Genomic DNA, 26,926 nt, shown 5'->3' with positions numbered 1-26,926 from the left:
AGCATGTAAAGTTGAGAGGCCCCAGGATTCTGGAAGGAAAAGCCAAATATGCTACTGATTTTCATATGAGATGACAAGGCTATGTCTCATTATTTTAAATTAATTCAGCTCCCTGGTACCATGGCAAAGTCAATGGTGGTTTTAATAAATACTAACAGGTAAAAGGATAATTCACAAGGTAAATGTGATTGATGTTGATAGAATTACAATGTTAACAGCAAAGAGGATAAAGAAGATATCATATGTAATATGTTTGCATACTGTTTAACAGAGACTCTCCTGAAATCTTCCTGGGAATTCAAATTGGCGGGTGCCGTCAGCAGGAATTCACTGCTTCTGAGGAACAAGCCCAAAGGGGAAGGAGAAAAGGCAACTGGGAAGGATGAAGGAGGCACCGGAGGGTGCTATTGGAGCCTCAGTCTGACCTGGTGTAGCTCTTTCATTAATGATCTAGGAGTAAACAATGCCTTAATGAAATTCACAGAGCACATTCATTGGGGAAACGCGAAAGTCTGTGAGAACTGAATCATTACGTACAAAAGGAACCAGGAGATCAGCTAGCTTGGGCTGGAAATGACACTGATGGCTTGCAAGTTAATGTGCTGGAGGGGAAGAGATCAGAAAACACAAATATTTAACGTGAGGAAGAAAAACGGGAAATCAATGAGTCCTGAAAAGACCTAAGGGTGATAACAAGTAGCGATCACAGGCATTTGCAATGTAATTGAGAAGCTCAAATGCACAGCAAGGCTGGGAGCTGGGAGCCAGAGGCAGTTTCTGGAGACAGAGCTGCTGCCACAAGTCCTTTCTGAAACAAATGGAAAGTGGACTCCGTCCCAGAATAGAGCAGCTTTTGGCAAATACAAAATAAGAAGCCCAGAGATGAGTGGTTAAGATGCAGGGAGAAGACTCCATCTCCAAAAAGCAAGAGAAGAACCACAGAGCTAAGATGCAGCGTGGCCCAGCTTAGTAGCATGTGCCCTAGTATAGCAGAGAACATGGGCACTGATTTGAGTTCAAGCCCCTTCCTCCAGCTCTGCCATTACTAGTGGGGTTCCTGGGGTTGCCAGTTCCTGTACCTGTAAAATCTCTACCTCACACTTGCTTGGCCCCGTGCCCGACACACGATCGCACCAACATTCAGTCAATATTTCTTCCTCTCCTTGCTTCCCAGATCAACCCTGTCCCCTAAGCCATGCGCCATCTCATTTAGGAAGGCAGAGTGAGCACACTGGTCCCTCTCGCAGGCCTGGTGGTATTTTGGTTCAGATCATCCAGTTGTAGACACCCACACCCGTCCCCCAGAGTGCCAGTCTTGAGCATCCTGACAGGTGTCCAAAATCTGGTGCATGGCTTGTACCCTCTTGGCAGGTGTACGCACGAAGCTGCATCTGCCCATGTGAGGTACACGTGCCCAGACAGGAGATATCCTCTCATTCTTTACCCACTCTGCCCCACAAGACCCCAGCAGCAGCACCAGGTCCTCCAGCACAGGAAGCAGGCAGCACCAAGACAAGCTTGAGCTGTCTTAAACCTTCTCTTCTCCTTGATTGCTGGGCTGTTTCTGGGAGTTGGGGAGGGAAAGTTGCGGTGGGTGTTGATGGAAACATCATTCCAATTTCTCTATCACATGACCGCTACTCTTTCAAATCCTATCCCCTCCTTCACACCCACCCCTAGGTTGGCATCCTCTGCCTGACCAAGTTTCTTAAACACCAACTTTGCCAACATTACTGAGGGTTACTATCAGAGAACATTCAGCCATCTGAGGTACTTTCAAAGCATGTAAAGTTGAGGGGCCCCAGGCTTCTGGAAGAAAATATTGGTTTATATGGGCTCTGAGGAATCACAGCAGTAACACACACTCTCGGGGGAGTAGTGGCCAATACAACTCCCTGCGTATTTCAGGTGGAAAGAATCAGGCCCAAAAAGATTCCTACAGCTTGTTATCCTGTTGAATGATCAGGGGGAAGTTATCATATATTCTGGCTAAGATTCATGAGCTAAAAGTAATAGAAAAGTGACTGTTCATTACAAAGTTATAAAGATAATGTGAAAATAAACATCCAGGATGTTTTCTTCTTCCATATTTTTGCCTCCCACTGAACATACTTGCCTAGATTGTTATAATTATATATATGGAAGGCCCACCAGTGGTCAATCCTCCTCCTCCTACACATCCCTGGACAGAGCTCTCAGATAGTTACCTCTGCATTGGACTCCTCCATCCTACATTTCAACCCCTCTGGTTGCATGGCCCTGGTCTTCCAATGAGGCCTTAGGTGACTCTGGAGAAAGCAAAGGCACCCCTTTGTGACATAGCAGCAGTAGAAACAATTCAATCAAGAGGATTCCACTAAGGAAACAGCTGATTGTAGGCAGGAGGAGACCTGAGACTCTCTAGCCTGTGAGGACTTCACCAATTCATTGACCGCAAAAGCATCTATGGCCATGGCCCCTACATCTGTCTTTGGTGCATAGCAGGACTTAATTCTCTTGACAGCTCCAGATAACTCTGTACCCCTTTGTCCACGGATGAGGTTTTCTTCGCATGGATTCATTCTTATGCATTTGATTCCAAGTCCCAGTTCTAATTCTCCCCCAGAAATCCAGAGTGATTGCATAACACTAAGCACCAAAAGATCTCGTTTTGAGAAGGCTGGGTTACTTCAGAGTATCATAGAAACTGGGAATGATAGGACTGGAAGTTCTTACCAGATCATCTGACCCAGCCACCTCATTCGTGGGAAAAAGAACCCAAGGACTAGAGGGGCTATGTGGCCTTCCCCAGCACACCGCCTGCTGGCACCCAACACAAACTAGAATCGGAAGCCCTGACTATCTCTGCTTATTCTACAATCTCTTGCTAGAGTTTTGAAGGAGGAGGTGGGGGGTTATTCTGGCTAACACTGATAGGTTACATCCTTCTGTGATTATCCCTACCTGAGGTAGAACCACATTGATTGGAATTTCTAGGCTTTCAGATCTGGTATCTCTTTTTCTTGTATAATTTGGCCTTGAGTGCTGTGGAAAAGAGAAAAGAAGATTACTGCTTCCCAGCTCAACCTCTGGGCCTCAACTGCTCGCCTAAAACACACAGAACTTTCTACTCATTTATTTCCCTCTTGTCAATTACGTACAATTATGAAAGTCTGAGTCTGAAAGAATGTGTAGATGATATCTGGCATGATGGTTTATCAATCTCTGAACAGATATTAAGCTAGATATTATAGTTGATGTAAAAGGCTTTTGAAAGTCTTTGAAGTGGAGATAGCTGTACCTGCTTCCCTGTCTAAGATGATTATTTCTATCTCAAGTAAAAAGCCATACCAATGTGAGTTGCCAGGTATAGGTCCGATGCAGAAGTTGGTCACCAAAACACTCAGAACATTCCAGAGGTGACATCACAAAACAATGTGGTGCCTTTCAGGGCTCATGGTTTCTCGCTGAGCATCACAGGTGGGAATGAGGCATCTGACAGGCAGGAAGAGCTTCTGGGGGCTGTGACTACTTGGCTGGTCAGGGTCAGTGTGACACACACAATAGCCCAAACATTAGCCCCCTGTTGGGTCATTCCTGCTGCCATTCGTATTCTCACTGCCAGGCTACGTTGAGATCCCTATTCTCTCTCCAGAAGTGGCATCTTCTTGGAGTTGGGTCACTCAAGAAGAAAGAAACACAAACTGAACTGTTCCCACACCAAGGGAGAAAGTGTAGTCTGAGGTGTTTTCTGACACTACTCAATTCCTTAATTCTCTGACACCAACTGTGTGCCCTACAATTCAATTTCATCCTGATGCTATCTACCTGGAGTTAGTGTTACAGAGCTGAAGGGGCTCACTGCCCAATGCAATAGAAGCCAATACTAAAACACTAAGTTCTTTAAAAAAGAAAAACATATATTGAAAGTCAACTCCCAAGGAGACAAGAGTCAAGCTCAAATCTGTCTCTCTGTGCTGACATTAAGGTAGTATTTTTATTAGAAAAGTTTCAGGGGGTGGATTCTGAGATTAGTAGGTGATTGGTGGATGGAAACGGGAGGTCTGGAAAGTCCCAAAGAGTAAGAAACCAGTAACTAACAGAAATTTTTGAGTTCAGGATAGCAGATAAGAAAAGAAAAGCTGCTGAAACTCCCTCCACTTGTGAGATCAAGAAAAACCTGGCTGAAACTGGTTGGAACCAAGATGGCTAACTGGAGCTTGCACAGAATAAGCTTGCTGATGTCGTAGCCTGAATTTCCACCACGTTTCATACTAACTCCCCCTGAATTTGCACATGCAACTCAGGAGTTAACATAAGAAATAACTGTGCATGCCCAAGGACTTTCCAGACCTCCCTTTTCCTTACACCAATCACCTACTAATCTCAGAATCCACCCCCTGAACCTTTTCTAATAAAAATACTGCCTTAATGCCAGCACAGAGAGACAAATTTGAGCTTGACTCCTGTCTCCTTCAGAGGTGACTTTTAATATAAAGCTTTTCTTTTTTTCAAAAACTTGGTGTCAGTATTGGCTTCTAGCGCATTGGGCAGTGAGCCCCTTTTGCTTGATAACAAACTAGAACCCCAGGTGACACGAACAGCCTGTCCAAGGTACTGTTGCCCCTAGTGATGTGCAGGCCCCCTTCACTGATCCTGAGTGGCCACCTAGACCAGTGTGTCCAGAGGCTCGACTATAGGGTTCCTGCTTCTCCACCATGGCACTTCAGGCTCCCTTGGTACTTTTCTTTTGGGAAAAGAAATTGCTTCTGGATTAGACATCTTTCTGGTGAGTACCTTATTAATATCCACCTGTACTTTTAATTGTCTTTGAACTCATCATAACGACTGTGGGTTCAAGTCCCACCCTGTGGTTTAGGATTAAGGATGAGAGTCCCACCCTTGTCTAGGATTGTGGATTTGAGTCCTACCCAAGGGGTATTCTGGTCAGTTTAGAGTCCCAAATCTGGTGTATGTTCAAGTCTCAAAGAATTAAGGCAATACTAAAAAGCTACAGCCACTGAGATCATCTAGTCTGGTTCTGATTTTTGTTGGTCTGTCTGTATTTTTGGTCTGTGTAGCAATATTTGGCTTAACAGAGGTTGAAGACTGTGACGGCTACAGCAGAAGCCTTATGAGATCTCCAGACTCCTGCACACTCAATTAGAACAAAGCAACTCCATAAACTAGAAAACCTGAAGAAAAATGGCACATGTAAAACATTTTCAGTCAATCCCTCTTTCTTCTTCTGTCCTTAAAGAGTTACCATGTAGTCTTCTAAGTTTTTTGCTTATTTTTTCTTCCTGACTAGTTTGAATCTGCTGACTTTTCTGCTGGTGTTGAAATAAAACTTACTGTTCATGGTATTACTAGTTTCAGGTTACTGGCTGAAGAAAAAAAATGAAAGGTCTTTTAAAATCAAAGTGCCATGGAAACTGCTTTGCTCATCAGGGCAAATAAAATTTAGCCATGTGAACAGATTCCAGTTTTATCAGGAAAATAAGTTAGATCCAACTGTCTTGTTTACACATATACATGCATTATGTTATATGTTGTGTCTATAGGGTGCCAAATTAGCTTATAAATAAGAGAGTACTGATAAATAAATAAGCCCAAATGCTTTTCAAGTTCATTTCACTTTAATAATCTTTGGAAAATAAAAATAAATTAAAATTATTGATAAAATAAAAATAGATATGTCTTCAGAGTTGTCGGCATGTATTTTTGCCTGCGTTTACTGGTCAGCTGATATGTGCATCTGCTAGTTATTTTAAGATGTCCAGGTTTGGCAAAAAGTTATGAAATTACAAACCCGGCCAAAACAGAATAATCTTTGTTTATGTGATTCTTTTGATAAATAAGACTAATTTAATATTGTTGGTTTAATGAAAACAATGAAATCCTCTGATTTATCAGCAAAATATCTGTGTATTTCACTTTAAAGTTCTTGCTTAGGTGAACACCTGATATTCACAAGCTGTAAAATGGTTAACAAGGAAGTAACTTAAAATGATGACTAGCTTTGTCTAATGTCTCTGTTCTCATAACTAATCTAGATAAACTGTTAAAAACAAATAAATTAGATAAATGTAAATGGGATAAATGTCTGTGAATGAAATTCTTGTGTTTTTCAAAATCTTAAAGTTATGATACTTACTATCATACTTTACTTACTGAGCAGCTGGGTCACTTCTAATTAAGAAATGTATAAGGAAATGTTTCTAAAGGTTAAAACATGGTTTTAAAATACATAAAATACTTGTAATATTTTATCTTAAAATACTGATATATTGCAGACAATTCAAGATTTCTTACTTCCTAGGTTCTTCCCTAAAATCCCTAAAATAAGGATTACTAAGAGTTAATATTGTGACATATATGTAATTGAAACTACTAGATACAAGAGAAACAATTCTATTTGCAGAATGTATATGAAAAATAGGATGTGTTTTTGGTAAACACACAAGAAGACAGGAATATGGTTTTCGTTTAAGGGCAAGTAATTTTGCCTAGTTTCGAGGTTCTAAAGGATTGTTTTAAATTGAAGGAATAAAAAAAGTATAGATAAAACTAAATAAATATAAAAAGTTGAGAAAGAATGAAAATAAAACAAATTGTAAGAGGTTATAAAAGGTTTACAGAAATCTTACCTTGCAGTCAAAATGAATTGAGAACGAATAGATTTGTTTATAAGGTCTTATTAAAATTAGGTGCAATATTAAAAATGCGCTAATACAAAACTAAAAATTTTGGTTAAAGCAACAAAAGTTTTTGAAGTATCGATTTGCTCTCAATGATATTGCAAGAAATATTGAGTTTAAATTCTAAAATTAAAATGTCAGATTTATATCTCAGAAGTTCAACTTTTCCTGTGCCTTGTTACATATAAGTTGCAGATCACATTCATTATCTTCTGTTTTTTTCCTCTTGAAAAAAAATATATCTTTTTGCGTGGCTGGAATGATAACACTCCTCTTCAACTTGTTCATCAACTCTTACAACTTTTTACCCCAGCCCTAATGCTGTTCTTATGGCATAATGCTAAAATATTTATCTTAAAAGTTTGGAAAAGCAGTGTTTTCCTCAAATGTAATATAATTTTATACTCTTGGCTTTATGATATGTCTGAATTATTTCATATAACCAGGAAACCTCCCATGTAACTTTCGGTATTACTTTTGAGGTCTTTTGACTGTCATGCTAGTTAAATGAATAACTGTTATTTTTAAATGACCTGTAGTTCTGTTTTGATCAAATGTTTTGAACCATTTAACATCTTTGGTAGGATTTATTTTGTAAAACTGTATGGGAGACACTATCAAATGCTAAATAATACTAGATCTTCTTTTGGTTATGTTTATGGGTATGCTATTGATATAAATGTTCTAAGAATTACATAAATTTATAAAAATCTCATATGCTATCAGTCATAATTTTGATATGTTAAATATTTTTAAAAGTTATATTTGTATAGATATATAATTAATATAAACATTCTTAAGATTACATTATTATAAAAATCAGATGGTCCTGATGTTATGCTCTCAGTTATGGTTCTGGTTATCTTAAAATGCTACATATAATAGAAATAACTAAATTTTCTTGACAGTCGAGAACTTTTATCAGATTTTAACCATGGCTAAGTTTTTGTAATCCACAGTTACTGTTTTGAATTCTTCTCTAAAAAGCTTTCCAATCAGCCAAAACCCAAACTACTTTTCATGGAAAGGACTCTGACAAGTACTCTTAAATACAGATTTCTGATAACTTTGGAGATAATGCCATCAGACTAGGAAGTCTTCCAGGACTCTGATTAAAAAGTTGCATGAGAATTGCTAACCCAACATCAAACTGAACAAGAATTAGTTACATGGGAGTGAACTGATAGAGGACTAAAAAGATCTTTTATGACCTTTTTATTTGAAAAATTGATGATCTCTTTATGTTTTGTTTTCCTGAGTCAAGAAAACACTTTCCTTTTGAACCATGTTTAACTTACAACACATTAGATAAAATATACTTTTGTGAACAAAAATTTGAGGCATTTACCTTTCTCTCTGATTTCTCCAGAACTTGGAAGCTGTTTGTGAGTATTCTCAATTTGTGGCAATATATTATTTGCATTAGTTTTCAATAAAAATTTATTTTCTTTTGCAATAGAACACAATTGGAGACACTGGTTATTTCACTAAGGCTTTGACTGGAATGACATGTTTTTAGGTATGACCGGAATGGAGGTTAACTTTAAAGCACCAATAAAAAATGACCCTTAAAAAGACTGGCCTGGTAGCTTGTCTATAAGGTTCCTTTACAAAGTTTCTGTCCTTGCAGTAAGTAAAGAATGTCACTTTCTGACAGGTCCAGCAACCTATTTTGGGACCCTGAGAAGAGAGGAATAATACCTCCATTCATGCAGGTATTACAGGCACAATCTGATGGCAAATCCTTGGCTTGACTGATCTCAAGGCTTTTAAAAGTCAGAGATTCCTTATTTTAAAAGGTCCAGCAAAGCCTATTTAAAAACAAAAGCCTATATGGTGAATCATTATTCCTGCTGTACTTTATGCAAATAATCAGGCCAGGTATAATAAGACTAGAACTTATTTTATATACGAATTGGTCCTACAATGATTTGTCTTTGGTAAAAATGGGGGACTGGAGAGAGAGAAATTATGTTCAAAACATAACTATATATAACACACCTGTCTCTGACCAGTAGGCCAAAGCCTTAACTTTCATAATTTGTCAGGGACCCTATGTGCACCTCCTGGATATACTTTTTTTTTCAATGTGTCGACCACCCATTGGCTTATGAATGTGCTGACAGCTGGTGCATGAGAGGTATTTGTCTATTAGGTTATCTAACTACTTCCTTTACTATTTATATTGCCAGTGTTACTCAAGACAGGACTATTTCCTTAAAATTATTTTCCAGGACTAGACAAACCCTACCTGCAAACCAAGGAGATGGATTCTGGCCTATGTTTGGCAGGACTCTCTTGCCATGGTGGGGAGTAGACAATCGTGAACATATGATTAGAAATCTGTCAATCACTCTAGGTAACTTAGCAAATGAAGCAGTTGAAGCCATAGCCAACCAACAAAAATCTTTAGGCTCTTCAGCCAGGATCATAATGGATAACAGAATAACCTTAGACTACACACTGTCAGAGCAGGGAGAAGTTTGGATAGTAGCTAACATATCATGTTGTATTTACATGAACACATCTCCTGAAGTTGAAATACATGTAGAAAAATAAGATAGCAAGTTGACTGGTTACAACACATTTCTAGAGAAGAACCAGGTGCCAACTGGTTCTTAGGTTTAGTTTCCTGGATCTCACACTGAATCCAATATATGCTCTAGGGTTATACTAAAAATGGGACTTTCTCTATTTCTAATACTTATTGTCGGGTATCTGGTAATCAAATTCTGTCTCCAATGCTATGAGGTGGGCGGATCATGAGGTCAGGAGATTGAGACCATCCTGGCTAACATGGTGAAACCCCATCTCTACTAAAAATACAAAAAATTAGCCGGGCGTGGTGGCAGGCGCCTGTAGTCCCAGCTACTCAGGAGGCTGAGGCAGGAGAATGTCGTGAATCTGGGAGGTGGAGCTTGCAGTGAGCCCAGATAGTGCCACTGCACTCCAGCCTGGGCGACAGAAAAAAAAAAAAAAAGAAACCAATGCACTAGTAATACAAAATGTTAATATTAAACCAGATATTAGAGAACATCTTCAACCTAATGCAAAACAATTTCATTTCTGAGGCCCCGACTTGTATCCCTAGTCAGCAGGAAGAAGTTAGAGTAGTTGTCACCCCTCATCCCTCACAATTGAGGAACTTACATAGAACAGGGGGAATTAAAACCATGCCCCAAAGAGTTAAAGAAATCAGTGGTTAAATTCTTGGACTTACAGGATAACAGATAAGAAAATAGCTTGCTGAAAAGCTCAAACTGAAGCTGTGCCCCAAAAAACAAGAAACCAGTAACTAACAGAAATTCTTGAGTTTGCCAGATAACAGATAAGAAAAGAAACAAGCTGCTGAAACTCTCTCCGTTTGTGAGATCAAGAAAAACCTGGCTGAAATTGGTTGGAACCAAGATGGCTAACTGGAGTTTGCACAGAATAAGCTTGCTGATGTCACAGCCCGAATTTCCACCACGTGTTTTGTACTAACTCCCCCTGAATTTGCACATGCAACTCAGGAGTTAACACGAAGAAATAACTGTGCATGCCCAAGGGCTTTCCAGACCTCCCCTTTCCTTGCACCAATCACCTACTAATCTCAGAATCCACCCCTTGAACTTTTTCTAATAAAAATACTGCCTTAATGACAGCACAGAGAGATTCCTTGACTCAAATGAAAAAAATCTTTGGTAATGTAATTAATCATCTCCTTGGTTTTACCATAAGTGGATTTTCTTCATTAAAAGCTGGCTTGTAATGTGGGTGTGGGACTGCGAGCAGGAAGGGATAGCGTCTCTGGATCTGCTGACCCTGGTCTATCTCTTGGAGTTCACTTTCAACATAAAGCTTTTCTTTTGCCAAAAGCCCAGTGTCATAGTATTGACTTCTAGCGCATCAGGCATCAAGCCCCTTTTGCCCAATAACATTAGCATCAGATCCCATAAGTTAGGAGCTCAGTCCCACGATCCCACCTCACTTCAGATGCCAATCACAAATCTGAGCCTCCTGTACTTCTGATTGATCAGCTATACACATCAGGGGTTTCCACAATTCCCTCCTTGGGTCGAATAATTTGCTAGAATGGCTCACAGAACTCAGGAAAAATATTTTACATTATTACAGTTTTACTATAAAGGATACAACTCAGAAACAGCTGAATAGGAGAGATGCATAGGACAAGATATTGAGGATGGGGAGGCATGGAGCTTCCATACCTCTCTGGGCATTCACCCTCCCAGCATCTCAAAGTGTTCATCAATCCAGAAGCTCTTTGAGCCCCATTGTTGAAAGGGTTTTTGTGGAGTTTTCATTACATAAATATGGTTAATTTAATCATTGACCATTGATGACTGAACTCAGTCTCCAGGCTCTCTCCCTTTCCCAGAGGTGGAGGGTCTGAAAGTTCCAACTCTCTAATCTAATTCTACGTGGGTTCCTCTGGCAATCACACTCCAACCTCCAACAGTCATCTCAGTAGCTTAAACTCAGGTGTGTTCCAAAGGGCCCGTTATGAATAAAGAAAGATAGTCCCATCACTCAGGAAATTTCAAGGATTTTAGGAGCTCTCTTTCAGGAACCAGGGACAAAGGCCAAATATATATTTTTATTATACCAATGTAGAAACCGCATCAAGACCACAAGGCTCAGCTCCTCTGGTCTCAATTCTATCAGATTATTCACCTCTTGAGACTCTTAATGGCAGCCTTTTTGTGTATCCCAAGACTTTTATGAGCCAGACAGCCCCAGTTCCACATGACTATGCTTTTGTGATGGGAAGGGAGTGGTAGACCAGGGTCAGCAGATCCACAGACACTATAACTGCCCACTTGCATCTCCCACACCCACATTACAAGCAAGCTTTGCTTGAAGAAAATCCAATATACAAAAATTCAAAGATATATTTATGGAAAAACCAAAAAGGTGATTAGTTACATTACCAAAGGTTTCTTCATTTTACAAAGAAACTTCTCCAAGGGTTCATTTTTTTTTAATTTTTAAATTGTGGTTACAAACATATAACATTAAATTTATCATTTAAACATTTTCAAATGTACCAGTAGTGGTGAGTATATTCGCATTGTTGTGCAACTCATCTCTAGAACTTTTTCATCTTTCAAAACTGAAACTCTATGCACATTAAATACTAATTGTCCCTTTCCACTCCCCTCAGCCCTTGGCAACCACGCTTCTGCTTTCTGTTTCTATGATTTTGACTACTTTAGATATCGCATATGAGTAGAATCAATATATTTGTCCTTTTGTGACTAGCTTATTTCATTTAGCATAATGGCATCGAGGTTCATCTACGTTTTAACCTATGACAGAACTTCCTTCTTATTAAAGGATGAATAATATTTTATTATATATATACTACATTTTATTCATTCATTGGTTGATTAATATTTGGGTTGTTTCCAGCTCTTGGCTATTGTAAGTAGTGCTATACAATGAACATGGGTATGCAAATAATACCTTCGAGATCTTGCTTTGAATTCTTTAGGATATGTACCCAGAAGTGGGATAGCTGGATCATGGTAATACCATTTTACATTTTCTGAGGCAACCCCACACTGTTTTCCAGATCAGCTGCACGATTTTACATTCCCTCCAACAGAAGGATTTCAATTTCTCTGCATGCTCACCAGTATTTGTTTTCTATTTTTCCAAAGGATTATTTGGTCAAGCATGGTGGCTCACGCCTGTAATCCCAGCACTTTGTGAGGCCAAGGCAGGTGGATCACTTGAGGTCAGGAGTTTGAGACCAGGCTGGCCAGCATAGTGAAACCCCATCTCTAATAAAAATATAAAATTAGCCAGGTGTGGTGGTGCACACTTGTAATCCTAGCTATTCGGGAGGCTGAGCCAGAAGAATCACTTCAACCTGGGAAGCAGAGTTTGCAGTGAGCCGAGATCATGCCACTGCCCTCCAGCCTAGGCAACAGAGTGAGACTCTGTGTCAAAAAAAAAAAAAAAAAAAAAAAAAAAAGTTTTTTATAAAAGTGGTTAAGTCCCATACTGCCTGAAAACAGAATTCCGTTTTCCTTTACACGCACACCTCATAGAAGCACCTGCACATCCACCAAGTTATGGAAGAGGAGCTATGAACAGCACAAGGGAAACGTGGATGTCACCAAAGCAGGGAGGCCTAAAAGGAGCTGTACAAGTCGCTGGGCTTGCCGCCCGCTGGGGCTGAGCAAGGGAGACTCAACAGAGAGGGACGCAGCTATATTCATTTCCTAGGGCTTCGGTAACAAAGGACTATGAACTTTTTGACTTAAGCAACAGAAATGTATTATCTCACAGTTCTGGAGGCCAGAAATCCAAAACCAAGGTGCTGGCAGAGCCACGCTCCCTCTGACATCAGAGGGGAGGGTCCTTCCCTGCCTCTCTCCCAGCTTCTGGTGGTCATCAGCAATCCTATTCTCTGACTTATGCTGCAGCGCTTCAATCTCTGCCTCTCTTATCCAATAGTATTCTCCCCTAGTGTGTCTGTATCTGGTATCCTCTTCTTATAAGGACACCAGTCATATTGGATTGAGGGCCACTAGACTGTAGTTGGACCTCATCTTAACTAGTTACATCTGAAATGATCCTATTTCCAAATTAGGTCTCCTGGTAGGACTTCAATGCATCTTTTTGGGGAGACATAATTCAACCCATAACAGAAGCTAACATTAACTCAAAGCATAGTGAGCACTGGTCCTGTGCTACTTTACATGGTTGTTTCACTTAAATCTGAGTTACTGACATGTATGCAGGCCCCCCAACTCTTGGGATATAGCCCCACCCTTGGGGTCCCTAAACCCACCACCCTGGCCTATCCCCAGGAGGTTCAGTTGAGCCACTTCCTCCCATAGGAGAGGTCTCCAGTGCACAAGCTCTACTCTGGAAGGATCCACATGAACAAAGAAATCTGCTAGTATGCCTGGTATGCCTGCATTACTACTACATGTTATATCATTCATATTTATTATTATTTCTGCTATGTTGTTTTGCCTACTCTTAGTCCCTGTGCCTCTCCACACTCGTGTTTGTCTGGCGGCTAGTTCCAGTGTAGTAAAAAACCCAACCCTGGCTCTGTTCTGAAGGCTCTATCTGAAGGAAGATACATCCCATCCCATTTAAGTCCCTCTATGGTTTTCTAGCATGACCCCAAAGTTATATCCATGATATCAGGGGAAGCTTGTGGCACAGTCCACTCCTAGAAAGGAAGTCTTGCTAGTAGATGACCATGAAAACTGGTCTGGACCCACAGTGCAAATTATTTTTTTCCAACTGCCTCACCAATCGGTCCCACAGAGTCCTCCTTGGTGGGGCATCCAGGAGGCCCTTCTCTTTGTGATCTCCCTTCCTCCTCCCTTCTGCCACAGTCCTTTGCTTTTTTCTCTCTAGAGGCTTGGCTCCAGGTAGAGGGGCAGCCCAGATCCTTCTGGGTCTCACAGTGGAACATGGGCAGCACCACTGTATCTCTGGCTGATAGTAATGGCTCTCACAGCATGACAGAGACTCACCGTCTGATCTGATTAAAGACCCTTTCCAGCCCATTCTGCAAGGAGAGTGCTAAAGGAAATAAAGAAGGCCCAGATGGACACACAAATTGTCCTGAAACATTGGTATAAAAAGAGCTCCTTTTACTGAACCCAAAGGAAGGGTACTGATAAGAAAAAAATGAGGCTGTGGAAAAACTATGCAGCCATTAAAAAGAATGAGATCATGTCCTTTGCAGGGACCTGAAAGAAGCTGGAAGTTGTTATCCTCAGCAAACTAACACAGGAACAGAAAACCAAACACCACATGTTCTCTTCTCACTTATAAGTGGAAGCTGAATGATGAGAACACATGGACACTGGCAGGGGAACAACACACACTGGGGCCTGTCGGGGTAGGGGGGAATCGGGGTAGGGAAAGCACCAGGAAGAATAGCTCAAGGATGCTGGGCTTAATTCCTGGGTGATGGGTTGATCTGTGCAGCAAACCATGTAACGAATCTGCACATCCTGCACATATACTTCAGAACTTAAAATAAAAGTTGAAGAAAAAAAAGAATAAATGAGGCTACAGAGAACAAGGTCATGGCCATTGTACATCAGCAGACCCATGTGCAAAGCTGGAAGCCAAGAAACAGTTACTTATTTTATGTCTTCATCATCTCAGCTGCTATATCAAAATGTCACAGACTGGGTGGCTTAAACTACAGAAATGTATTTCTCACAGCTCTGGGGACTGGGAAGTCCAAGATCAAGACGCCAGCACTTCTGGGTTTACTTCCTAACTTGCAGATGATGTCTTCTCACTGTGTCTCGCATGGTGGGGAGACAGAGTTCTGGTTTCTCTTCCACTTCTTATAAAGACACTAATCCCACGATGAGGGCCCCTCACGACCTCATCTAAAACCTAATCACCTCTTAAAGACTCCACCTTCACATTTATCACATTGAGAGTTACAGCTCAACATATAAATTTTAGAAGGACACAAACATTCAGTCCATAGTAGTTTATGACTTGAGCAAGTCACCCCACCTGTCAAAAGCTCAGTTTCCTCCTCTCCAAAGTGGAGAAATTATATCTAAGTTGACATAACATTCTAAAGAAGCTGACAGTAACTCTCAATAAACGCTCATTGTTTTGACTCCCTCGTACAAAATTACCTTTGACTCAAAATCTCTTGCAGCTGACACACAATTGGTGCTTCTGTTAAAAAGGCTTGAAACTACAGCTTCTGTAAGGGCTTATTTGTTTGCTTGCTTGATTTATTTCCTTTTTGTTTTCAAAGGGAGGAGCATCTTAAACTGGGCCAATCTGGTCCCAACCTCAGCAGTTGCCCATTAGCTGGGTTTCTTCCTCCTCTGTAGGGCACGCATCTGTAACTGAGTACTGAGAAGCTTCCCTGAGATCATGCCCAAAATGCCTATTATTACCGAGATTAACACCATCATCAATCATCCACGTTCTGTGAGCATCTGCAATTGGGTGCTACACAGAGCAGGGAGGTAGACATGCCTCACAGGTTTGTCATCTGAACAGACAGATAGAGCAGAGACAAAGGAAAGGGCAAGCCTGCATCGAGGCTCTCCAGGCTTCTCCCGCCCGCAACTGTCTGATGATGAATCACAAGGGGAAATTCAACAAGCAGGAGGGCCCATTCCAGAGTGCAGGGCTCCCTGCCCTTCCCTAGAAAAATTACAGAAACTGTAGCTTTTGGTGCAGGAGTCAGAGGTGGATATGGGCTCTATGTTCTGGCTCTTCTCTCATTTGTGGAAAAGGGGATGGGAAGATGGGTGGGTGTAGCAAATTGACAGGATGCCTGTCATCTCCAAATTGCAGGATGCAATTGAAAACATAGGTCATTTTTGCTACCTAGGGCAGAGGGTAGCTCTACTCTGGAGCCAGAAGGGCAGCCCAAGTACAGCAAGGTCTCTTGGGCCAAGCTGCTCTTAGGACTGGCTGATAGCTCTTGCCTTCTGAGGAAGCAAGAGTCAGCAAAGGGCAAGAGAGGATGCTGGTGAGTCTGTCAAGCAACAAATAAAGACCAGCTGTTGGAAGAGTCTGAGAGTGGAAGGAAGCAGAAAAATAGAATGGCAGCTCTCAGGAGCGTGGCCAAGGTGAGCGGTTGTTATAAGATAGAAGAGTCACTCACATTTGCAGGAATATCAGAAGAAACAATGGAGGTGGAAGGTGCCAGAAAGTAGGGCAGTTGGCACTCCCAAGTTCCAGAGGTAATCAGGAGAATAAATCTTGGTGAAGAATAAATCTCTTGGTGAAGTCAGGAAAGACCTTACGAAACTTTTCCTTCTGAATCCAGGAGCCGCTGTAAATTGCCCTGAAGCTCTGACATTCTCCCAATATTAGGTAATTTGTTTGCTTGATCCAAGAATGAGGCTCTATCAAAAGACAGCCCATGAAAAAGACATTCGGTCTCTAAAAAATGGTCTTTTATTTTGAAAAAAGACAAAAGAAGTGACTAGGGGGGTCTCTGCCCCCCTCCACTAGCCCCTCCACACTCCCCCATCCTGAGATGATAACTGGCCTTGAGTCCCCAGCAGGGCAGGAGCCATGGAAGTGAATTGGACACTTCCAAATTAAGAGGCAGGTGGGTCTCCACTTCATTTCCACCAACAGCAGCAAACTTGAAGGCTTTGTTTATTAGGACAACTCTAATCATGATTTATGCACATCTGTGTATTTCAATTTAACCAAAATTAAAAATTACCAGATTAGTTAAGTGTGTAATCCTGTAAATTAATTGTCAATTAGTTGCTCCTAATGATAATGAAATGCTTACCAAATAGCGTATGATCTCTGAATAGTGCCAAATAAATTGATTAAAACATTTCTTCAAGAACTAACAAGGGTCCCATTTGCTCAGTTTCCTTGATAAGTTATAGTATGGTCAGGACTTTGGAAAATGGGTCTAAGATTGGACTTGCGTTACACTAAGGAAAGACAAACTTTCCAGGTGACCAGGTCAGAGGAGTGCTCACCTCCACACCTGGACCCCATTGCAGAGGTAGTTGAAAAGACACAGAATCTAAGTCAAGGTGCCTATGCTGGAATCCTATTGCCAACCCCAGCTAGCTGTGTGACCTCTACTAAGCCTCAGTTTCTTGGTGATTAAATGGGTGTGATAGTTTTTCCAATTTTAGGTTGTGGTGAGGACTAAATTAAATAAGACAGGAAATGAAGGACTTTAGAGCTGTGGCAGGAAGGCTTCACCCAAAAGGTAGTCAATATATATTGATTGATTGAAAACTTTAGGTGAACTCTATCATTATTACTTTTTTTTTTCTTTTTTGAGATGGAATCTCACTCTATTTCTCAGGCTGGAGTGCAGTGGCACGATCTCAGCTCACTGCAACCTCCACTTGCCAGGTTTAAGAAATTCTCATGCCTCAGACCCCAAGTAGCTGGGACCACAGGCACGTGCCACCATGCCCAGATAATTTTTTGTATTTTAGTAGAGACGGGGTTTCACTGTGTTGCTCAGGCTGGTCTATGAACTCCTGAGCTCAGGCAATCTATCCACCTCGGCCTCCTAATGTGTGGGATTACAGGTGTGAGCCACCGCGCCCGGCCTGAACTGTATCATTATTAATAAGCACCTGAGCATTGTCTCTGAGCAAGGCACTATGCTTGGGGGTGGAGATAAAGAAGGAAAGGGAGGAAAAGGAAGTAGCAGAGGAGAGAAGAAATCAGATACCATCCCTTGCACACAAAAGGACTGTAATCTAATTAGACAACAAAAGTTAGGGGAAACAGGTATCATGATAACAATAGCCAATATTTCTTGAGTGCTTTTTCCTATGTGTCAGGCACTAGCATAAGCTCTTTACGCATTAAACTCCTCACAATCCTAAAAGAGAGTACTATTACTTTTAACCCTATTTTACAGGTAGAAACTGAGGCACCAAGTTAAGTAACCTGCCTACGGTCACTCATTAAGTGCCAGAGCTAGGATATGAGCCTCAACTCTGCACCCTTAATATTGCCTGTTGTATGGAGGGGAAGGGGGAATCAGAAGTCCTGGATTTGAATCATTCATACTATCTGTGCAGCCCTAGGCAAATCACTTTACCCCTCAGACTCAGTGACTCCTCATCTGTAAAGCGAGTTCACATTCTCCACAGCACAGTTTATGGTAATCATGAAATAAGTTGAGTGAGAGTACTTTGCATTATGGCTGGCATGTGTTGTGCATGTAATAAAGTTTAGATGCATCTGAATCTGCCTTGCCATTTATACCGGAGCTTCTGCCAGCTAAAAATGCCCCGAGCTCTCTGGGTAAAACCTGGACACTGAATGTGCTTCAGACCCTCTCTGCAATGGATTGACTCCGAGTATTTCAAACACGGAATCAGGGAATTACATATGAGCAAAGGTAGTCTACAATCAGTGGGCTATAAAATCTTTTCATAATACATTTTACGGATGAAACATTTTGGGCATGGTTCCAGGCGGGGGTCTGGGAAACTCAGCAGCCATGGCCAGCCACCTCAAGCTCAACAACACGGCCAAAATGCCCATCCTGAGGCTGGGCACCTGGAAGTCCCCTCCAGGCCAGGTCACCGAGGCTATGAAGGTGGCAATTGACATTGGGTACCACCACACTGACTGCACCTACACCAGAACAAGCATGAGGTGCAAGTGGCCCAGGAGAAGCTCAGAGAGCAGGTGGTGAAGCGTGAGGACCTCCTCATCGTCACAAGCTGTGGTGCACATACCAGGAGAAGGGGCTGGTGAAAGGAGTCTCCCAGAAGATATTCTGCAACCTAAAGCTGGACTACATGGCCCTGTATCTTATTCACTGGCCAACTGGCTTTAAGCCTGGGAAGGAATTTTTCCCATTGGATGAATCAGGCAACATGGTTCCCAGTGACACTGACATGTGGACACATGGGCAGCCATGGAAGAGCTGGCGAAAGCTATTGGCACCTCCACCTTCAACCATCTGCAGGTTGAGAGGATCTTAAACAAGCCTGGCTCAAAGTGTAAGCTGGCAGTTAACCAGATTCAGTGTCACCCGTACCTAACTCAGGAGAAGTTTATCCAGTACTTCCGGTCCAAAGGTATCACAGTGACTGCCTGTAGCTGCCTTGGCTCTCCTGACAAGCCCTGGGCCAAACCCAAGGACCCTTCCCTACTGGAAGATCCCAGGATCGAAGCAATCACAGCCAACCAGAATAAAAACTACAGCCCAGATTCTGATCCGGTTCCCCATGCAGAGGAGCTTGTTGGTGACTCCCTAGTCTGTGACACCAAAACGCATTGCTGGGAACTTCAAGGTCTTTGACTTTGAACTGGGCAGCCAGGATATGACCACCTTACTCAACTACAGCAGAAACTGGAGGGTCTGTGCCTTGGTGAGCTGAGCATCCCACAAGGATTACCTCTTCCCTAAAGAGTTTTGAGGCTGTGGATGCTTGCTTGTCCATAAGTGACCTACACCTGTTTTCCCTGCCTCATCTTTTCTTGCAAATATATATGGCCTGTGTCACTCAGAGGTGGAACAGCAACCTGAAGACAGACCATTGAGGGCTTTCCTAGCTTGATGTTGGGTTTGGAGAGCAGTACCCACAGAGTACAACTCTCTTCCAGTTTTCTTTGCCCTTATTTTTGCCCAGCTGGGGAAAGTACAACTTGAATACCCTTTTCTGACCAAGGAAAAGCAAAATGTACAAAGTCAAAATAGTGCCACTAATAGTTGAGTTTTGATGCTTGGAACTGTAATCCTTTCAGCAAGACTTCCCTTTGCCTCAAATAAAAATTCTTTTGTGGAAAAAAAAAACCCACAACATTTTGAGCACAGATTCCTACAGGTACATATATATATATATATATATATATATTTTTTTTTTTTTTTTTTTTTTTTTGAGACAGAGTCTTGCTCTGTCACCCAGGCTAGAGTGCAGTGGCACGATCTCTGCTCACTGCAAGCCCCGCCTCCCGGGTTCACGCCATTCTCCTGCCTCAGCCTCCCGAGTAGCTGGGACTACAGGCTCCCACCACCACACCCAGCTAATTTTTTGTATTTTTTAGTAGAGACAGGGTTTCACTGTGTTAGCCAGGATGGTCTCGATCTCCTGACCTCATGATCCACCTGCCTCGGCCTCCCAAAGTGCTGGAATTACAGGCGTGAGCCACCGCACCCAGCCAGTATATTTCTTAATTTAAAATTTGGATGCTTTTCCTATTAATATTATCATAGTTATACACATTATAAAGCATACTCAAAAATAAAATTTTAACAGGATAAACAAAGATGAAATAACAGTTTTAGATTGTTATCTTATTCATTAATACAAAAATCTTTTGCTTTCACAAAAATTAATTGTCAGTAGTAACATTTGTAATGAACACAGTGTAATTAACCGTGGTTATCTCTTAAAATCTTAATTTAACCCAGTGAACCAAAAGTCAGCTTCTAAGTTCAATTTCCCTGGATTTTTTGATTTAATGGCTGTCTGTTATCACTGAAAAGGGTACCTCACAGAGATCTGTAGATTTAAATGGAAAAGTACATTACTGAATGCAATTTCTAAGTCACAATACTCAATATAAAGTCCCATCCTCAAGCAATGCAAAGGTTTTTGCTAAAATTTCCACACTAAATTTCTATCTTTCCTCTTGTCAATGGTTATTCTTCAATACTCATTGATTGAGATGTTGAAGACATTCTGGAATTAGACAGTGGTGGTGGTGAATAGACTAAAAACCACTAAGTTGTACAGTTTAAAAGGGGGGATACTTTTAATTTTTATTTTTATTTCAATAGTTTTTGGGGTACAGGTGGTGTTTGGTTACACGGATAAGTTCTTTAGTGGTGATTTCTTTGATTTTGGTGCACCCATCACCCAAGGAGTGAACCCAATATGTAGTCTTCTATCCCTCACTCTCCTCCCAGCCTTCCCCTGTGAGTTTCCAAAGTCCATTATGTCATTCTTATGCCTTTGCATCCTCACTTATAAGTAAGAACATACAATATTTGGTTTTCCCTTCCTGAGTTACTTCACTTAGAATAATGGCAGAATAATGGCCTCCAACTCCATCCAAGTTGCTACAGAAGACATTATTTCATTCCTTGGTATGGCTGAGTAGTATTCCATGGTGTATATATACCACGTTTTCTTCATCCGCTTGGTTGATGGGCACTTAGGTTGATTTCCTATCTTTGCAATTGCAAACTGTACTGCTATAAACATGCGTGTGCATGTGTCAAAAAGGGGAGATTTTATGATATGCAAATTATCTCTATTTTTTAAATAATCATCAGAAGATTTTTGACAAATGGGTCAAAACCCAGTGAAACTGTTTTTTTAGAAGATTTTAAAACAGATTAGAAATTTATCTTTCCAACTTTCTTCACTATAAAGATATGAAAGTTTTTATAGGTTAACTTCTTATATCATTTGGGCAATAAATGCATAGAATGATGGAAATGTTTCTAAGCATCCATTTTCAAAACATTCTTGTTATTAAATAAGTTTCTTCCAAAAAAAACCCTAACTCCCTCACTCATTGTTAAAACATCATCTTTACTAGGAAAGAAAAAAAGTAATGTGCCTTATTTTTCTCTTCAAAGTGGCTCCTAAATAAGAGACTGTTAACAGCCACTTGGCACCATAAGAAAAGGTCAGCAAATTTAGAACACTTGTCTTTTTGTAAAAACAGATGACTGAAAACAAGAGGTCTTCATAATCATTCTTTATCTTGGTGCAAAGTATTTCAAAGATCCTCTCATTTTACGTGCCTCTCTCACTGGTTTTGTTGTTGTTGTTGTTGCTGTTGCTTGAGACTGGGTCTCACTCTGTCACCCAGGCTGGAGTGCAATGGCACAATCATGATTCACTGCAGCCTCGACTTACTGGACTCAAGTGATCTTCCCACCGCAGCCCCCAAGGTAGCTGGGACTACAGGTGTGCACCACCACTTCCAGTTAATTTATTTATTTATTGGTGAGGAATAATATATTTATTCGATGGAATGAGTAAAGTAAAAAATATTTGATATCCTTTCAGTCCTACCTGTTTTTAAAGTATTTTTTGCATAATAACAGCATATCTATTGTGAATTTAAGTAGAGATGAGATTTTGCTGTGTTGCCCAGGCTGGTCTCGAACTGCTGAGCTCAAGCGATCCTCTGCCCTGGCCTCCCAAAGTGCTGGGAAAGTGCTGGGATTACCTGCATGAGCCATCATATCCAGCCAGCTCTCTCATTTTTTAAAATGAGATTAATTGCATCTGTGATCTCCTGTAACTCATTCTGCACTTCTGACTTCAACTGCTCTGCAACAATAGTTTGCCTGTGAGTTACTACCCAGTGAATCAATTTCCCAAGTGATGCTCTCCATACTCCTATCCAGCATCCTCTTTTAATTCCAGTGAAAGCTACCACTCCATCAAATGTCATTTTAAACAATTGTTCCATGAGAACATTGTTTCTTGTAGAGAAGTTATTCACAATTGAGAACTCATCTTTTCTGGCATATTTTCTATAACTGGTTCACCAAATAACAGCACTTGTTATGTTTTATTATCTAAGCAGAAGCTACATTTGTACTTCATCCAGCTGTAAAGCAAGCACTACTTGATTTGTTTCCATATTTGTTTCTTTAAAGTTTTCTCTGCATCCATCAGCAATATTTGCTGGCTAAAGGTATTTTCATTCAATCATTCAAAAAGGATATTTTGAGTATTTTGTATGAGCTAGTCACTGTTAACAGGTGCTGAGGAAGTAATGAACAAAATTAAGTTTTCATGGAGCTATGTTCCTATGAGGGACAACAGACAATGAGCAAATTTTTAAAAAAATCTAACGTATATCAGGGGTAAGTCCTCCAAAGAAAAGTTCAACTGGTTCTTGGGACAGGGAGTGATAGGGTGAGCCATTTCAGATGATGAAGAAGACCGCTCTAAGGAGGTGAGGTCTGAGCAAAGGCCTGAATATGTGGAGGGGTAAGCTGTAAATTATCTGTATCCAGCAGAGGGAGCAGCAGCAGGGGAAGGACCCCCAGGCAGGAGTTTCCTGGGTGGGACTGACCCACGGGAAGCCAGTGTGCCTGGAAGCAGAGAGGGATGGGGAAGTGGGAGGACCAGAGGACAGAGGGCAGCCTGGGAGAGGTCATGTAGGGCCTTGAGGGCTAGGGTGAGGATGATGGATTTCATCCTGAGCAAGACAGGAAGCCGGGGTGGGGGACTCAGCAGAGCGCAACACAGTCTGACTTAGGTTGAAGAAGATTTCTCCAGCCTACTGTGGAGAAAAGACTGCAACATGGCAGGACAGGAACAGGGGACCCATTTCAATCGTCCAGATGAGAGATGGACTGAAATGCTAGTGGTGAGAGAGTCGGACATCGAAAGATTTGGACATATTTTGACATAGAACCCATGAAATTAGCTGACGCTTTGGATACAGGATAAGAGAGAAAGAGATAGGACACACATGGTTTTTAACGTAAACACTTGAGGAAGGCAGGAGCCACTTGTGGAGGAGGAGACTGAGGGAGAGACAAGCAGCAATGATCAAGAGCTCAGTTTGGATGCGTGAAGCTGCAGAAGACTAGAGATCCCGGGAAGGTGTCAAGAAGCCAGTCGCTTGTAAGAGTCAGGCATTACAGGGGAGGCGTTTGGAATGGAGATACAATTTAGGACTTGTCAGTATATTAAAAGCCTCGTCACTATATTTCTTCATGCATTATTTCAGCTGTATTTATTGCAGTAGGAAGAACAAGTATTTCCCGTGGTCGTATGCACCTTTTTTTTTTCACTACCAAGAAACCTCAAAAGAGGCATTTAAGCACTTTCCATTACACTGATTAACATTTTGAGAGATACTGCACTGAATAGTACATGATTTTAGTCAGTTAAAAAAAGATTGCAGACATTTTTATTGTCTTTTTCAAAGCATAATGGCTTCAACTCTTGCTAGCCAGTATCTCAAGATGTAACACAGTTAGGTAAGGGGTGTCATTAATGATTGTGGCTGTAAATTTGTGTTTATACATCTACTGAGCAACTTCACTGAAAAGGAAATAGTTCTGAAAGCAAAACTGTCACTGCGGCCTTTTCTTGTTTACTCCTGCTTGCCTTATCATTACATTCAACCCACCCTCTCTTTGCTGACATCATCTTAAACCACGTGTCCATTTTGCAGTGACTTGCTGAGTTAAGACCAGACAACATCATCCATAAATCCACTTTGCCTGACACGTATAAACTGCCATCTATCATTGCAATGTGCAACAAGGGAAAGGTGGCACCCTCAACCTCTTGAGGAATTTGGTTTTTCTCTGGACACTCCCCTTCCCTAACAAGAAATGTGACCACTATTCACTCCACATGAAGGTGCCAGTGCCTGTCCATGCGTTATACATTAGCAGACTTTAGAGCTTAGTGTCTTTCTTTTTAGGGAAAATAAACATAAACAGAACTTACAATAGTTTCTTTCTTTTTTTTTTTTTGGAAACAGGGTCTTACTCTGTCACCCAGGCTGGAGTGCAGTGGCATGATCTTGGCTCACTGCAGCCCCAACATCCCAGGCTCAAGCGATCCTCCCGCCTCAGCCTCCTAAGTAGCTGGGACCACAGGTGTGCACCACCACACCTGGCTAATTTTTGCACTTTTTGTAGAGGTGGTACAATATTTTCTTCCACATCTCAGTGAATCACCTTGCGCATCCCTTGGAGCTCACATTCAGGGCTCACCCTCTCATCTAGTCCTTTTCACTGTCAAAGAAGGTGACAAATAAAGCTCCTACCATGTCAGAATGAGGATTGGCCCCAGCTCCTGGGCAAACAGAATTCCTAGAAGAATGAAAGATCAAGTTGAGTTCCTACGCTTAAAAAAGAAAACATTAAAAAGCAAGTGTCTCTTGTTAAACTTTAAAGGCTTACCTACAGACTATTAAACAATGAAAACTGTGCTAATTTTCTTTCCTGGGGCAATTGTTATTAAGTTGTTTTTGTAGGCTGGTCAAAACCTAACTGAAAAAAAGTTTATTTTTACCTGTCTTTGTGGCCTTCTTAGTAAAATTGCCTGTTCAAAGTGGATTAGGAACCTGAACTTCTTTCCTTAGGAAAGTTTCACACCAAATGTAAAAAAGAGAAAATGATATAGAAACTAAGTTTTATTTTTTATTTAATACTCTATCTGAAACTGAAAACTTTGAGTTTTACTTAGCAACAAAATAAGCAATGTTCCCTCTTCAGAAACACTAAGTCAACATAAGGTAAAAGACCTTTATTTCTCAGTAAAACTGAGATTTGAGGTGGCGGCAGGAATGTGAATGACCCTCCTAAATTTTCTAGCTCCAAATTACTTGGCTGCTAATCAACATAGGCAGGTCCCTAAATATAGAACCACATTTCTAAAACATCCGTTTCTCTTATTATTCACAGAAACCCAAACTGGAGAACATGTTCAGTGAAGCAACCAGAGCTAAATCATTTGAAATGCATTAGCCAGTACTCGCCGCAAATTAATTTAACACCAGTCACACGTATCTGGGTGATTTTCCCCTGAAAGGTGGCGTGAGTTGATTGGACCCCAGGAGGAACGCTACGCTGAATGGCTCAAGATTTACTACTAACCACGCACTGCACAGAGAAGGCTGCATGTTACCAAGGCCTCTGTGGAATTAGGGGGAACTGCCAACAAACCAGTGCAGAGCCTGCAAATGTCAGATAGAAGGAGGATGAGACATGATTTGGATATTTTTCCGAGAAGCAAAGACTCAGTTCATTTAAAAGAGTTTCCTTAAGGATAAAGGAAGTATCCAGAACCCACTCTAAGAAAGGGAAATGGCTTCATGCTTTCCTCTCCCATTCCCATACCTGCAGGAAAACCAGATTTCCTCATGGTCCTGTCATTTTCTCAGGCCTGAGAGGAGGGACACTTCACCACCGCCCCCTCCCCGCCCCCGCCCCAATCTCAGTGAGCTTAGCAAGACAAGAAGCAGACTCCAGCTTAGGAGAGATGGGCAGGAGACGCATTTGGCCCGGTTCAGCTACTACTTTAGCTATAGATCTTGAACAAGTTTCAAAAATGAATGAAAGTAGCTTTTTATGAATATGGGCCCAATCTCCTGATTGCCCCCCCACAGCGGCTCCCTGCCCCTCCCTGCCCCTGAAGGCTGACCTGTGAGCCCCTTTGGGCTGCTGATGGACCTGTGCTCCCACTCAGGCTCAAAAAGCAAAGAAAAGGGAGTGGCTATCAGAAAATGGAAGAAGAGAGTAAAGAAGACAGCTCTGGCTTGAAAGAAGCAGTGGCTTCAGGTAAAAGGCTACTGCCAGCGATATGGACAGGAGACAGGGAAATGCTAGAAGAGGGCGGTTCCCCAACAAAGGCCCCACCCACAAGCCTGGACACCTGTGGCCCTAAATGAGAACAGGCATTCCTGTTTTTGCACCCAAAAAGTGGTCTTTTGGTATGCCACACCCCCTATCCTATACCCATATAAACCCTGAACCCCAGGCTCCAGCTCAGACCAGCAGAGGAGGAGACGAGACAAGCAGACAATGTGGAACAGCGCAGCAGAGAGAACTCGAAAGGAATTCAGCCAGGGTGGTCAGAGAGGAGTCTGGCTGCTGGACAGCCCACTCCAAGGGAAGATCATCTTCCCACTCCATCTCCCCTCCTTCCACCTCCCTATCCATCCTGCCGAGAGCCACCTCCACCATGCATTAAAACCTCACATTCATCCTTCAAGCCTATGTGTGACCCAATGCTTCCAGGATGCTGGGCAAGAGAGCTCAGGATACA

At 41.6% G+C, this 26,926-nt stretch overlaps 1 protein-coding gene, 1 long non-coding RNA gene and 1 pseudogene across 7 annotated transcripts in view; 2 read left to right on the top strand and 1 right to left on the bottom strand.

Annotated features, from left to right (window-relative positions):
* Positions 1 to 26,926, bottom strand: part of CBY2 (chibby family member 2) — a 79,902-nt gene that overhangs the window by 8,750 nt on the left and 44,226 nt on the right. Inside the window, exons 1-3 of one of the 6 annotated variants that reach the window (XM_058437860.1) lie at positions 3,331 to 3,594; positions 2,944 to 3,024; positions 2,208 to 2,288 (exon numbers count right to left, since the gene is read on the bottom strand). In XM_058437860.1, the coding sequence (XP_058293843.1) occupies positions 2,208 to 2,288; positions 2,944 to 3,024; positions 3,331 to 3,405 (237 nt within the window). In that variant the 5' untranslated portion in view covers positions 3,406 to 3,594. Of the gene's footprint in view, positions 1 to 2,207; positions 2,289 to 2,943; positions 3,025 to 3,330; positions 3,595 to 26,926 lie in introns of those variants that run through there. The other 5 variants (XM_058437859.1, XM_058437863.1, XM_058437862.1 and 2 more) reach the window with 5 other exon arrangements.
* On the top strand, positions 4,037 to 26,872 carry LOC131383306 (uncharacterized). Its single transcript, XR_009213252.1, has 2 exons — positions 4,037 to 4,768; positions 25,564 to 26,872. It is a non-coding gene; the product is annotated as an uncharacterized LOC131383306 (long non-coding RNA).
* Positions 18,652 to 19,579, top strand: LOC116467244 (aldo-keto reductase family 1 member B1-like; annotated as a pseudogene).

The sequence above is a fragment of the Hylobates moloch genome, unplaced genomic scaffold (genome assembly GCF_009828535.3).
Source record: "Hylobates moloch isolate HMO894 unplaced genomic scaffold, HMol_V3 SCAFFOLD_4, whole genome shotgun sequence".
Taxonomy (NCBI): domain Eukaryota; kingdom Metazoa; phylum Chordata; class Mammalia; order Primates; family Hylobatidae; genus Hylobates; species Hylobates moloch.
This window is presented reverse-complemented; position numbering and strand designations above follow the sequence as displayed.